At 43.7% G+C, this 14,088-nt stretch overlaps 2 protein-coding genes across 2 annotated transcripts in view; both read left to right on the plus strand.

Annotated features, from left to right (window-relative positions):
- Positions 1 to 3,677: 3,677 nt before the first annotated feature.
- On the plus strand, positions 3,678 to 8,404 carry pex13 (peroxisomal biogenesis factor 13). The gene is made up of 4 exons (XM_080036287.1): positions 3,678 to 3,830; positions 4,544 to 5,277; positions 6,087 to 6,209; positions 6,954 to 8,404. Exons 1-4 carry the CDS (start codon positions 3,757 to 3,759, stop codon positions 7,322 to 7,324), a joined length of 1,302 nt encoding a protein of 433 aa, XP_079892413.1. The 5' UTR covers positions 3,678 to 3,756; the 3' UTR covers positions 7,325 to 8,404.
- A 970-nt stretch (positions 8,405 to 9,374) lies between these two features.
- Positions 9,375 to 14,088, plus strand: part of sanbr (SANT and BTB domain regulator of CSR) — a gene marked incomplete at its 3' end in the record, with an annotated part of 10,512 nt that continues 5,798 nt past the window's right edge. Inside the window, exons 1-9 of the mRNA XM_080037268.1 lie at positions 9,375 to 9,396; positions 10,296 to 10,447; positions 10,602 to 10,773; positions 11,364 to 11,463; positions 11,702 to 11,940; positions 12,711 to 12,769; positions 13,250 to 13,410; positions 13,699 to 13,785; positions 13,941 to 14,046. Of these exons, the coding sequence (XP_079893394.1) occupies positions 10,298 to 10,447; positions 10,602 to 10,773; positions 11,364 to 11,463; positions 11,702 to 11,940; positions 12,711 to 12,769; positions 13,250 to 13,410; positions 13,699 to 13,785; positions 13,941 to 14,046 (1,074 nt within the window). The 5' untranslated portion in view covers positions 9,375 to 9,396; positions 10,296 to 10,297. The remainder of the gene's footprint in view (positions 9,397 to 10,295; positions 10,448 to 10,601; positions 10,774 to 11,363; positions 11,464 to 11,701; positions 11,941 to 12,710; positions 12,770 to 13,249; positions 13,411 to 13,698; positions 13,786 to 13,940; positions 14,047 to 14,088) is intronic.

Below are 14,088 nucleotides of genomic sequence, written 5' to 3' on the forward strand. Positions count from 1 at the left end.
AGTAGTCAACTTTAGATCCTACATTCTCAACCTGGCTGTTTCTGTAGGTGTACACTTAATATGCACCCCAGACAACAGAAATTGATAATATTGCCACTATGTCCTTTACACAGTTGTTTAAGGGTGTATTCACACATGCCGTGTTTAGTTCGGTTGAAACGAACTCAGGTGCACTTCCACCTTTGGTGCGCATCTTTCAGACATGTGTGAATACAGCAATCGCACTCGGGGGCGGACCAAACAAACGATCCGAGACCAAGCTGAAGAGGTGGTCTCGATGCGGTTCCATACGCACTCTGCTGCAGTTCGTTTGTGGTGTGAATTTGTCCGGACTCGATCCGACCCAATTGCAGGAAGCACTGTGCCTTTTCTTTTTTAATAAATCACCGTCAGCTTCACATTATGGGAAAGTGTTGCCGTTGTTGGGAAGATTAGTTGTGGTTTGACCGGGAGCCCGAGCAAATATATTACATTTGATAGACAGGACACGTAAACATGCTGATGTGTTCAGCGATCAGATGAAGGAGAGGGGAGCGTCTCCCGCACAGTGCCAACAGGTTCACGCTGCGCATTGTATGAAGTGCGTGTTTTTATTTTGCTTCCCATGTTACGGGACCGTCAATACTATCCCCGTGTCAGTTTGGAGCAGAGCTGCGCCGAACTCACACAAAGCTGACACACGGCTATATCAGCTGTGTGTCAGCATGAGCCTATTTCCTCGCGAGCCGTGCGTCCAGCAGCAAAAATACAGTACATATTATGTTTCACATCGTAGGCTACAAGCCACATCATTGACACAGGCCTACATATTATAACCATATGAAACAACAATAATTTTATGTTTTTTTATTTTATTTATAGGCTAGATGTAGGCCTATTTATTTATTATTTTTAACCCTATATCGTATCAGTTATATATTTCGCAGTTTTCACTTCGTGCTTCCTGCTTCTCTCCACCCCAGAATGTCTGTCCAATGAATGAATGACCTCAGATCACGTGTGGTTTTGCTTCGTAATGCTGGTTCACTTGCAAAAGGGGCAATATGAAAGTGGACCACACCAAAAGAAAAAAATCTAAACTCTATTTGGTCTGGACCAAAGCAAGTGAACTAGCGGACCTTCCCAGTGTGAATACACCCTTAGTGTGACACTGCAGTCACTGTTTGTGGCGAACACATGTTAAACATACACACACAACTACAACTGATGTTATGTATGTTCCATATTTTCTCTCGACAGTTCCACTTTTGTGTCAACTTTCATCTTCCTGTCCGTCATGTATACTTTGTGCAATACACGCACAAACACAGACACACACACACACACACACAGACACACACAGACACACACATACACATGCACACACACACACACACACATGCACACACGCATAGCACACCCTCAGCAAGGCGGAACCAGTGTTTGTGAAAAGTACCCATATCACTTTTATGCCTATCCAACGTGCTGCCCAGCAAAACTACACTATATAACCAGTTAGGAACATTGGAATTTCAGAGTCCTTTTGGTTTGTATGACCAGGAATATACAGGGTCATTTTGTGGCTTCCCCCGAAAAATGTATTTCTATCTCTGTAAACCATGTTGGCAACAATAAATAATAATTCTCCCAATACATGTCAGAGTGCCCTTAGATGGAATACTGGTGCAAACCTGTCAAACTGGATGGATGGAGGGATCTTGTCTGGGAGGAATTCATTTCTCTCAACTCCTAGACCTTCAAGAATTCTTGTGAGTCACCTATACTGTTCAATTCAATTTCCTTTGGCTTATTTTATTGTTACTTGAATTAATATCATAATAAACTATATGGGAAAAGTATGTCAACAGACCTTTATGTACTCTAAGCGGGGGGCTGTTTTCTATCGTTTATCTTGGCCCCTTAGTCCAACATTTTGGGCAGCTACGCTCTCTTTTCTTTTTTAAATAAAATTGCTCGAATGTAACGGTCCTTTATTGTCTTTGACCTTTCCACGTCGTCAGACCACAGAAGGTCACAGGTGCTCTCTCCGCACGAAGCCCCAAATACCGGGGCCATCATCATCATCAGCTCAGACATTCCTCCCTCACAGGCCCACTATCTGGATGGCCACCTCCCGCCTCACACTGCCATGTCGCACACGGCGCCACCTCAAACCTCACACACACCTACACTGTGATATCTGACGTATAGCCCTGCTGAAGCAAATGTGTCAGCTCTGCACATGCACTCCCCTCCCCTTCACTCCGACCCCCCCACACACAAACACACACACACACACACACACACACACACACACACACACACACACACACACACACACACACACTTGACATCACAGGACTCCCTCCTGAAACCAAAGCGTACACCTCTGCACTCACTGCTTGCGTGCTCAAAAGCAGCTTTCCCTCACGCTCAGCATGCAGCCCCCTCACTAACTCTATATTATATGCTTGGCTCCATTCTGAGAGCTAGTGAAAGCTCAGAGGGGAATCCATCCTCAAACCAAATTCATACATAGAAGTCCAATCTCAGGCTGCTGATGTCAGCAGTATAAGGATACTGACGTAACAGTGAAAGTACTGTAATAATGTAATAGAAAGTTAATGTAAAGCTAATGCCACTGCATACGTTTAGATTTGTACGCATTTTGCTTTGCAAGCAAGTCTCCATCTTGCGCCATTTGTCCAATTGTGTGAAATGATGATTGGTCTGTTTTACAGAGGTGGGAATCATATGGCATTTATTTCTTAAGATGGATTTTCAGCTAATAAAAAGCAGCAGTTAGCAGCACCTCACATACTGTACACACATACCTATCAAGTGTTAGGAGAGGACAGCAGATTTTGGTTTGTTTCATGATTATTCAGGTAGGCCACATTAACATTTGTCTGTTAATTAAGGGCACATTTTTTATCGGAACTCCTTACTGCAGGTTAGGTGTATAGGCTATAATGAAGTCCAACTGTTAATGTGTCTCTTTAGCCCAAATACTTATGAATTCAAAATGACTTTGTAACTGGACATTAGCTGGAAAAACTTATAACCTTCTTATAAGAAATATGTTGTGTTCTTTGTTTAACAGTGCAGTGTATTACAGAGGAGGGGAATTCCCATGTTCCCGTAATATTGTAGCATGAAAAACGTGTTTCAAGAGCGTCTTCTGATATGATAAGCCACAGCACCCTCTGCTGGACAGACCTGAAAGGTGCATTGAAATGCTTATAGGCCCAGGCCGTACTAATCGAGCAGGAAAATACCAAAAAATGGAAAATACGGATCAGGGTGGTTAATTGATTAAGAAGGTAATGACAAAAAAAGAAACGAAACAGTTACTGTACAACAGTATTTGGAGGGATTGGATATTTTTAGTAGTATGACTTAGATATTTCCTCTCAAGTGTTTAGGCCTGACTTCAAAAACTCTCCAGAAAAACACTTGGTGCATTCAGGTGGTGTTGGAAATTATAGAAATTATTGGAACACTCGGTACACTGGACATACCATTTATATCTGGTTTGAGCTAAGTGTCATGGGCAACGTGTCAACATCTCATTTACAAACTGTAATGTAGCCTACTCAATACATCCATAGTGTTTAATGTCAGTGTAAAAGTCGCCATATAATCCACGAACTGCGACGTGAGACTAAGGAAAATTACGAGGAGCACGTGAAGGCAGCCAAGGAAACAGTCGGAGGGACAGGGTCCAGGTCCAGGACAGGTTCCGTATTATTTAACACTTTTTAGACATAACCGGAGATGGATCCACAGCCTCCGCAAAAGCCGTGGGAAAGGCGGATTCCAGGGGCGTTGAGTGCACCGATAAACTACAGGTAAACGAGTCTCGCTTCACCGACATGCTCCGTGTTTACTGGCTAGCTGTTGTTGCTAGTTAGCTTACACTTAGTTGTTATTGCATAATCGAGGTGTTGTCTTCCTAACTATTCAGACTTTGACATGGTGGTGTAAATTATTACCAGCTGACCAATCATATTTCCATTCTTCCACTTTTTAAACAAAGTAACAGCTGTAAAAAGAGCTGAGCAGCTAGCTGGGTCCAGTAAGGCCCTGTCGTGTGTTTTGGTGTTTCTTGCCAGACTCCATTTAGAAATTGTTCATTTTGGTAGCATTTAACTAATGACAAATATTATCGCCACACTAAACATTGAATAAAGCCTCTCAATACATTTTAATTGCTGCACTTTGAGTAGTTTTTTTTATACGATATCCAGCATAGGCTACATTCCTATAACTTCTCCACATCGTCTTAGCCCATACTGATTTTGGCAACAACCCTTCCCCAGTCATCGACTCCACCTTCAAATGAAGTACTAGTCAATTGAGGTTACACCAATGCTTGTAATTGTAAGACATTTCATACCAATACTTTGTTGACATATCATAGTGTTGATGACTTACCCTAATCCTTTCCTGCTCTGGTTTAAGTTTGGCATTGGGTCTTGACTAATTTGAATTTCACCCATGCTCTTATTACATATAAAATCCCTTAAGATGTTTTGAACTCTTATGTCTTTTCACCAAACAGGTCTACAAACATTGGACCACCTGCAGGCGCTTATTCTTCTCCTGCAGGCCCTCCAATTCTGACCAGGATGGTGCCCCCAGTGCCCCCTCGTCCCGTCCAGCAGTCCTACCGTCCATCCTACGGCGCTCTCACCTCCTCTTACAGCCCCTATGGGAGCTCCATGTACGGCGGGGGTTACAGCCCCTACAATAGCTATGGTGCTAGCTATGGTGGGAGCTACGGCGGTGGCTACGGCCTGGGAGGGTACGGCCGCCCCCCTCCCACAGAGGACGTGGCCCCCAGCCGCTTTGTGCAGCAGGCGGAGGAGAGCAGCCGTGGAGCCTTCCAGTCCATAGAGAGCATCGTGCAGGCCTTTGCCTCTGTCAGCATGATGCTGGATGCCACCTTCTCAGCAGTGTACAACAGCTTCCGTGCCGTGCTGGACGTAGCCAACCACCTGACACGGCTGCGTTCGCACCTCACCCGGGTTCTGTCGGCCTTCGCTCTGGTGCGCACCTTGCGCTACCTCTACCGCCGGGTACAGAGGCTGCTGGGGCGCAGGGGGGATGCTGAGGTGGATGACTTGTGGGCAGACAGTGCAAGCGAGGCCCTGGCTACCAGTGCAGCAGGCCCCGGGCTGGAGGATCAACATGTCAAGTCCTGGCCAATCCTTCTGTTTTTCGCTGTGGTCATGGGGGGACCTTACCTGATCTGGAAGCTGCTGAGCTCCAGCCCCAGCACTGAAGAAGACACTGGTGAGATAGGCATTTGAAGGTCACCTATTATGCAAAATGCAGTTATGCACTTTTTCCTGTTTTGACTGGACTGCAGTGTGCCCTTCAAACACGCTGAGTGAGTGAGTGAGTGAGTGAGTGGGTGACCAAAGTCAGGGATTGGTTGGCATCAAGTTATTACTTCATAAGTCAGTCACTCTGTCCTCATTGGTTGTTGCCCTTTCAAGATCAATTAAAAAGGTCTTTATTACATGCTTCATTAGTAGGCCTACCGGTACTTTAAGAAAGACAGTGTTTTAATTAGAGCGGTATTTATGAGTGACATCGCTGTGCAGCAGCAGGCAGCGTGTGTGTCTGCAGTAGCAGTCTTACAGTGACAGAGAGAGAGAGACGTGTATGAGTCATTTAAAGCCGACTGTCCTAAGCTTGTAGACATAGAGCGAAAAATATAGTTACATTCGAGGCCACGGAATCCTGTGTGCACTGCCCATGATGTGCCACCAAGTCCTTAACAGGTGTTTACCCAGCCAATCACAACAGCTGATGGCTTTACCAATTGCATTTAATGAAAACTTGCACTGTCTTGCAGCTCAGTGGCACACAGTACAGAACCACTGTTATCTATGATAGTGTCATTTAGACCGCCCTTCACAGATCACTATGAGTGAAACTGGAAAATATCTCACTTCAGTCATATCCAAGGCTTTTTCTTGGCTTAAAAACTAACTAAAGATATAACTATGAATGCATGCCATTGTGTTGGTGTATGAAAGCATGCTGTTTATTCCTGATTCTTAACGTGTACATTTTCTTTGTGTTGCTTTATTTAGACACTAACTGGGCCAGTGGGGAGGATGACCATGTGGTGGCCAGAGCAGAGTTTGACTTCTCCGGTGCGTCTGAGGAGGAGCTGTCTATGCGCTGTGGAGACATGCTGAACCTGGCCCCTAAAGGTGAGAGCTGCTCTCTGATGGCTGTTTTGATCACGATGTTGTTATTGTCTTCTGTCCTCACGTTTCTCCAATGTGAAAATGGTGAGAGACATCTCGGTGAACTTAGTCGCTATGGTCATTGCTTGATTTCTAATCTTGTTATTGTGTAAATAAACTGCAGCTCAGTTTTATTGTTGTATCATACCATGATTAAGTTCACAATATAACTTAACATTTATACAGCGACAGAGGACTTTATATCACGCGGCTTGGACTGTTTTGATACATTCCTTTGTTTCTATGTTTTACTATAGATTATAGTCAAAACTGGTCTCTGGCTACATCCCTGTTTCAAGAAAACTTCAAAATGACACAGTATACACCATATTATAGAACACTATGGTAATGTCATTCAGGTTTTGGACTTGTTTTAATAACATAATGATAGGGGTGTCGTCTAGAATTAAATTGAATCCTTAGAGAAAACGAAATTCATGTTTTTCAGTCTGTTATTGAATGTTTTGTAAGTCACAATGGTTTTGTGTGTCATATAATACATTATTGTTCTAAAGGTGAAGAACATTTTCCTGTATGAAGCTTAGTGCAAAGGTTCTTGATTGCTGTTTTACTTTATTGACCCCAGGAAGAGGAGTTGTTGCCGAGGTAACAACTAGTCTTAAAGCTTTTACTGTCAAACATAAGAGAGAGTGAGAGAGTTTCCCTAATAACCTCAGACAATGACCTTTCATTCCCCCCTGTGTTCAGAGCACCAGCCCAGGGTCAGAGGCTGGCTGCTGGCCAGCGTGGACGGTCAGACCACAGGACTTGTCCCAGCCACCTACGTCAAGGTCCTGGGCAAGAGGAGAGGCCGTAAGCACGCGGAGATGGAGAGGCTGGCCCAGGTGCAGCAAGGCGTCACACAGGCCTCCCACCCAACCCTGGCCTCACCCCCACAGTCCAACCCTGCCCAGGGCTTCACCAGCGCGGGCCTGGGCTCAGCCTCCACCCTGGCTTCATCAGAGCAGCTGCTAGAGACGCTGTACACAGGACCACCAGCTTCCTTCAGTCTGGGAACGTCCAGCTCCAGTATGCCCCCCAGCACAGTGCTAAACATCCCTGAGAAGACTGACTTATGATGTTAGGGCGGGTATCCATATAGCCTCGTTTCCACTGAGCAGTGCAGCGGTTTGGGGCGGCTCGGCACACGTTTATCAGCATTTTCCCTGTCACAAGTTGGAGCCGCTCCTATTTTTGTCACCCTTCCGTTGGGGTACCAGGGCGTCCCAAAGGGTCCTAAAAGGATGGAGCTGCACACTGTAGTCCGTTGATTGGTCGACAGATTGGTTCTCATGTGAGAGATCAAACGCTGTGTATACTCACCTCGGCTAGATTGAAGACGGCTTTGTTTATCATGTGGCGTTTTTCCTCTTCATTGAGTTAATCAGCGGGCTACACTGTGTCTCACTGTTATGATGTCATGATAGTTACGTAGCTGCTGTGGCCAGAGACGTTCAATGGCTTTGACCGTTGCTATCTTAGGGTTACCATGCCCTGCCGAACTGTGCCGTGCCAAACCGAACTGTGCTGCACAGTGGAAATGAGGCACATGTCTCTGTATGCAAGTCTACATGTGTTTTATACAACTGCTCGGCCCAGTCAGTACTTTGTTTGCTTTGTTTAACTCTGAAGCTTGACTAATAATCAGCTGACAGTAGATATTTGTTGAAACACCACAAACCCCATGGAGAATTGTTCATTTATAATCATTGAAATCATCCAAACAAAACCCTCGGATAAGGTTATACAGTATATTATGCACATTAAGTTCCCCACTGTACTGTTTAGAACCTGTGTGTAACAAATTAGGAGGCTGCCTTTACATTTCTATAGTTGGCGAGTGTACAACATAGAAAGTGCTGTATAGTGTCTATATATGGTACATTGCTGTTCTTAACATCATGTCTGATTTAAGATGTAATGTCTTGAGATTGTTTAACAGTCATTGGTTAATGTTTAAGTTAATGAGGTGCATTGATAGGCTACACATCATCTGAATACTGAATGTGAGGACAAAGCCAGGTTTTATGATTATTGTTTGGATAGTATAACTATGTAAGCCTTATACTTTTGGTCCTCTGTATGGTTTTCTCTGTGAAGCGAATGTGATTTAATTAATTCAGAATGGCAAGGGATGAAATTTGCACATTTACAACAGTTGGTCAAAGAAAGTAATTTTGTAAATATTTAATATAAATATTTTGAGAATAAATATTTTCAAAAATGTGTTTTGGCCACGGCGTGATAACTTGTCATGTATGGGGGAGTAAAAAGCATGGACCTATTCTAAAAAAAGTTTGATCCTTTTTATGTTTAGGGTGATTTATGTCAGAAATGTTTGATTTACGGCCGCTGTCTCTTAGCAACAGGACGCCGAAGCTGCTGCAGTGCGACACCAGAGACGAGTCAGCGATGTAGATAACGACGGAACCAAACAAAAAGCGACTATTTCTTTAAATTATTTTAGGACTTTAACAGGACTGAGTTTCTATTGCGACATGACTGTCTGTCGATACAATTTCCCCCCTGCAAAATGGCTTAAACTCGCTCAAACACCCATACCAAGTAGTAGCCACTTTCACTAAGCTAGCTGACATGCTAGCTGATGGTCGGTAATGCTGCCTTCAAGGAATATCGGACATACTAATATTTAATTGAGTTTGGAGGTTCATTTCTTAAAAAGTTGACAAGAGATACTTAACTCTTGGTCCTCATTTATCCGGTAATTTTATCAAATTAATCACAGCATAGTTCAATTACCGTTCAAAAGACTTGCCTGATTTGAGAAACCGAGACGAAATTGTTTATAATCTTACAGTTAATCCTGACATTGCAAAACAAGTAACACTACTAATTGAAATAAAGTAGCACCCAACATCACTGAGCAATACTATATTGCGGACTGACTGACTGACTACTTCACTGGGGGTCGTATGTGGTACTGGTAGTGGTTGGGAGTTCACCATTGGAGTACCTGAAGGCATCAGCTCCTGTCCCGCAAAGTAAGCTAGCACTAGCATCAGCTGCAGTTAGCCGGCAGGGGAAGACCGCAGCATCAGCACCGTCATCCACACACAATGACATAAAACAGGCACAAGCTTCATTCACTGCACCAGACGGCCGGGAGCAATATCTCCCACACACCAGATAAGTATGTCTAAGATATCTTCTCCATGTTGCTCTATGAATGATGTGTCACGTTAGAGAACCAGCTTCTTTAATTTGACCCTAAAATAAATGCATCTGATGTTGGTGTGCAGCAGCAAGAGGAGGACAGAACGACTCGGCCTGCGCCAGCATCAAGTTTCTCTCTTGTATACCAGGGACCACCGTGGACCACTGTTAGCATCACTCATAGTCTGTGATGGTGTGTTTATTGTCAGAAAAATAACAGTAACTTTGACTTGAAAGCATGACATCAAACAAAACCCTTTACAAATCTATTTACACACAGTCTAGATAGATATGAGACTGGTTTAATGTGTGTGTAATTATTGTGAATTGACAATTTGAAGGTTAAGGTTTGTATAAAATATGGCTAAGAGTGATATATCTCAACCAGCTACATTTCCAGTTTGTGATTGGGTTAGGGATGGAGAGAATGAATCAATGGGTAAGTAAGTATTAATGCTATACCTCACACATGATAATGGATTTTTATTGTGCGTATGGCTGTTGCTGTTGCTGCTGTTGCTGTCATTTCCCTTTAGACAGGGGCGGTGTCGTACCGTAGAAACCAAATCATTCATGCTTACACATTTTTGCATAGGCTCTAAAAATATCAGAAAATTATTTAAATGTATTTCAACATTTCTCCTACACCTTTGTTTTCGTCTAGCACCTCCGAACCCTTTATATTCAGCTGAGCATACAAGACTTAGAAAAGCAGACAAGTTGGAACCAGATGTTAAGTTGTAAATATGTTACTGCTGCATTTCTGTTGATCGACCAATCATTTAAGCAGTGCTCTGGGTACAATGATCAAGCAGATAGGATGGAGTGAGGCATCCATTGTTGCCTTACTGCCTCTTGTTACTTGTGTCTCCGTAGCGATGAGCCGCGTCTGCTCGGACAACAACAACTTTCCCTATGACAACAACGTGCTGGTGTTGGACATGGTGCTGGGCTCTCTGTGGGGAGTGGCCCAGCCCATTAACTGGGACAATGTAGCTAAGCTGGTTCCAGGATTCACTCCCAAGGAGGTAACTGGAACGCTGGGTAACTATAAATGTCTCCATCCATCCTCCCCGTCTCCATCTATCCAATACCCTGACCATTAATCATCCCATGGTTCAGTAATGTTAGGCCTGTCCTGTTGATGAGAAATCAAACTGTGGCGATGGTGTGATCTCACAGTGTGCCCGTCGCTTTGAGGAGCTGAAGAGCACAGGAGGTTTCTCTCATGTGGACAACCAATGCAACGCCCTGACTGAAGGAATGTCCTCTCCTTCTGACGGCCTGACCACACTGCTGGACTGTGGGGAGCTGGAGGAGACCACAGCCAGCCAGACCAGCAGCAAAGCCCCAGGTTTGAAATAAAATAATGACATCAAATAAAAGATGTTTTTTTAACATTTAAAGTAGATCTTCTTACCTTTTCACTGAACCTACTACTTGATGTTTTATGCTAGATTGCCCCCTACCCAAAGTAATTAATGTCCGCTTTGGTTTTTGTAGGAGAGTGGAATTAATAAAGTCTGAAAAAGTCTTAAATCCAGCTATTAAGCTGAAGGAGCTAAAAAATAAATACTTTCTCATTCATGCTGTTGGCAGCAATTGTAGTTACTGTGTGTCTCCGTATCTTATCAGAAGACATTATAGATCTATAAACTAAAAGCAGGATTTCCCCCATAAGGCTGTTCAATCCTTTGTTGTGGACTTGCAGTCATCATTTTTTATTGGTTAATCCATCCGTCCATTTTACGCACATTTTATGATGAAGAATGAAGATTTAATTTGAACATTTTGCTTAAAAAGACTAATCAGTTCAGGCACAGCTAACCTTTTCAATAGAATAATAGACTACTGGAACAATGATGTTTTAAAGCAGTACAATGCTTTGATAAATGTGTAGCTCTGTTGTTGACCACTGTTTTTTTAATGTGTTGGCGTGAGCAGGTTCCAAGTCCACAGCCTCAGGAGGAAGAGTTGGTGCTGCGGAGAAGAAGGAGACGAGAGTGTCATCAGAGGAGGAGGACAAACCTCAGAAACCACGAGAGTAAGTCAACACACATCCTCAGTCATAACACAGTGTTGGTTCCCATAGCAGGGAATCCTGCTAAGAACAATGCTCATGAATGCCAGCACACATGCGTACACACTTTATCCCTCTTTAAATAAAGCCTTTTAATCACCTTTGAATGCTTCTGTTAAAAGATGGATCCTCTATATTATCATACTTTAGCAGCGAGTTTAACTGTCAGCTTTTCTTTTTCATATGAACTTTTCCCCTGCAGTCCTAATATGGTCATCCATGTGTGTGACGAGACCAAGAACCTGAAGCAGGACTTCACCTGTCCCAGAGATCTGCTGGTCAAAGAGATGCGCTACTTTGCTGAGTATTTGTCAGTGGACGCCCAGAGGTGGGAGGAGGTGGACATCTCTGTTCACTGTGACGTGCAGATCTTTGACTGGCTCATGCACTACGTCAGGAGGAACTCTGCCGGAGAGGGAAACAAGGACAAACCACGCCTCGGTAAATGCCCACAAAAACCAACTGTCAAACCATCATATGCCTCGTTTACACTGAGCAGCACAGTTTAGTTTCGGTTCGGTTTGGCACGGTTCGGCAGGATACGGTAATCCTAGATCTGGCTTGCGTTTCCACTCAGACTGCTGATGGTTCCTGTAGTTGATAGGCGGGGTTTATGCTGGACAGCGATAGCAGCGGTCATAGTACAGTCTATGGGTCAGAACCGTCGAGCGGGGCTGGCTGCGGCAGCTACGTAACTATGGTGACATCATAGCAGTGGGACACAGTGTAGTCCACTGATTAACTCAATGAAGAGGAAAAACGCCACACAGTAAACAAAGAGCTGCGCGTCAAAAATGTTCTCTTAACACAAGACTCTTCACTCTTGCTGAGGTGACTACTCACGGCTGATTATCTCTTGCACTGAAGTAATGATTATTTCGACCAATCAACTGACCGCAGTATGTATGTAGCTCCACCCTTTTGGGACTCCCAACGATTATTTTGGTACCCTTCTCAACTTCTGACAGTGAAAACACAAATACATGCGTGCCGAGCTGCACCGAACCACACCGCTCAGTGAAACAAGGCTATAGATATCACATTATTACAGATAGGAGTGCCCAAGCGGACACTTACACTACCTGTTTGTGTAAATCCGTGGATTTAAAACCCGGTGTGTGTTTTGGTGGGTCCCTGGCTGTGTGTTCTGTGTTGTGTGTTGGTTGTGGGTTTTGCTTGGTCAATGGTCATGTGGTGTTTGTCGGTTACAGAGCCCAGCAATGTCATCTCAATCCTGATCTCCTCCGAGTTCTTGAAGATGGATACGTTAGTAAGTGTTGTGACGTGTGACGCTACAGTGGCTGTGGGGATGTTGATTCGGGCCTGTTGTTTTTCATTTGTAAAAGAAAAATTATAAAAGTAATAGGCCTAAATAAATAAATAAAATATATGTGGCCCGGTAACATATTCCCATATTGTTTTGCAAAGCGAATAGCCCAAGAAAAATAACAGCTTCCAGATTTTATTTTTGTTTCATACCGTCAGTCCAGGAAAAACGAGAGGCCCAAACAAAGAGCTTTGTTAAGTTGATGTTGGTAGCATGGCTGTTAAGAGTGCAGATGTTCCTTTGGCCCTATGACTTCATTCACTTTGTAGTAATTTCTTTTACTAAGACTCTGTAAGAAGAGTTAACATTGTCCTAATGATAAAATAGCGTGTGATTGGTATTTAGTTAAGATAATAAAAAAATACATGTATTGTCGCTGGTGAGATGTCTGGTTGAGAGCTGTATCTGTCCGTCCATGCTCAGGTGGAGGAGTGCATCCAGTACTGTCACAAACACATGAGCGCCATCGTAGCCACACCGTGCAACATGAACTGCATCAACAGCAACCTGGCAACCCGCATCGCCCAACTCTTCAACCACAACGAGGCCGACGACATCAGGGACAAAAAGGACAAGTTCAAAAGGTGACCAGAAGGGGGCGCACATTGTAGTCTTTTGTCTTTACAGAAGAAAAGCCATTTATCCAAATCAAAGCTTTAAATAAAGATAAAAACAACACTCCCAAGTGTACTCATTTATTCAGTTGCCACACACTTGGAGTGCGGTTGTTATCTTTAAGTATGTGTGCTTGTGAAGGATTCAGCACCCAGTTTTTTCATTGTGAGTTTATTTTCTCTTGAGTTGAGCACGTTATATCCTATTTTTTGATCATATCAATGATTGAATGTCATTTTATTTCCCCCCCCTGAAAGCAAATTGTTCCAGAAGAAAATAGAGCAACTCTTTGATCCAAACTACCAGAGCAGAGATTCACCGGGAAACGCCTCCACTCTCTACAGGTGAGATAGCTGTTTACCTAATGTATGTTCTCCTCTTCTCTTGATATTGGATTTGTTCACTCATCATTATTGGTGGTGTCACTCTCTTTCATGTGTGTGTGTGTGTGTGTGTGTGTGTGTGTGTGTGTGTGTGTGTGTGTGTGTGTTTGATCCAGGTGTGGTCTCTGCCTGAAGATGCTGACCAAAGACACAGAGAGGAACATTTCTTGTGTTCCAGGGAAAATCAACATCGATGCTCACGGAGAGATCGTCTATTCACACACTAGGTATTCAATATGAAACGGCAATGTCCTGCACACTCAT

The sequence above is a fragment of the Ammodytes marinus genome (assembly GCF_949987685.1).
Source record: "Ammodytes marinus genome assembly, chromosome: 11".
Taxonomy (NCBI): Eukaryota; Metazoa; Chordata; class Actinopteri; order Uranoscopiformes; family Ammodytidae; genus Ammodytes; species Ammodytes marinus.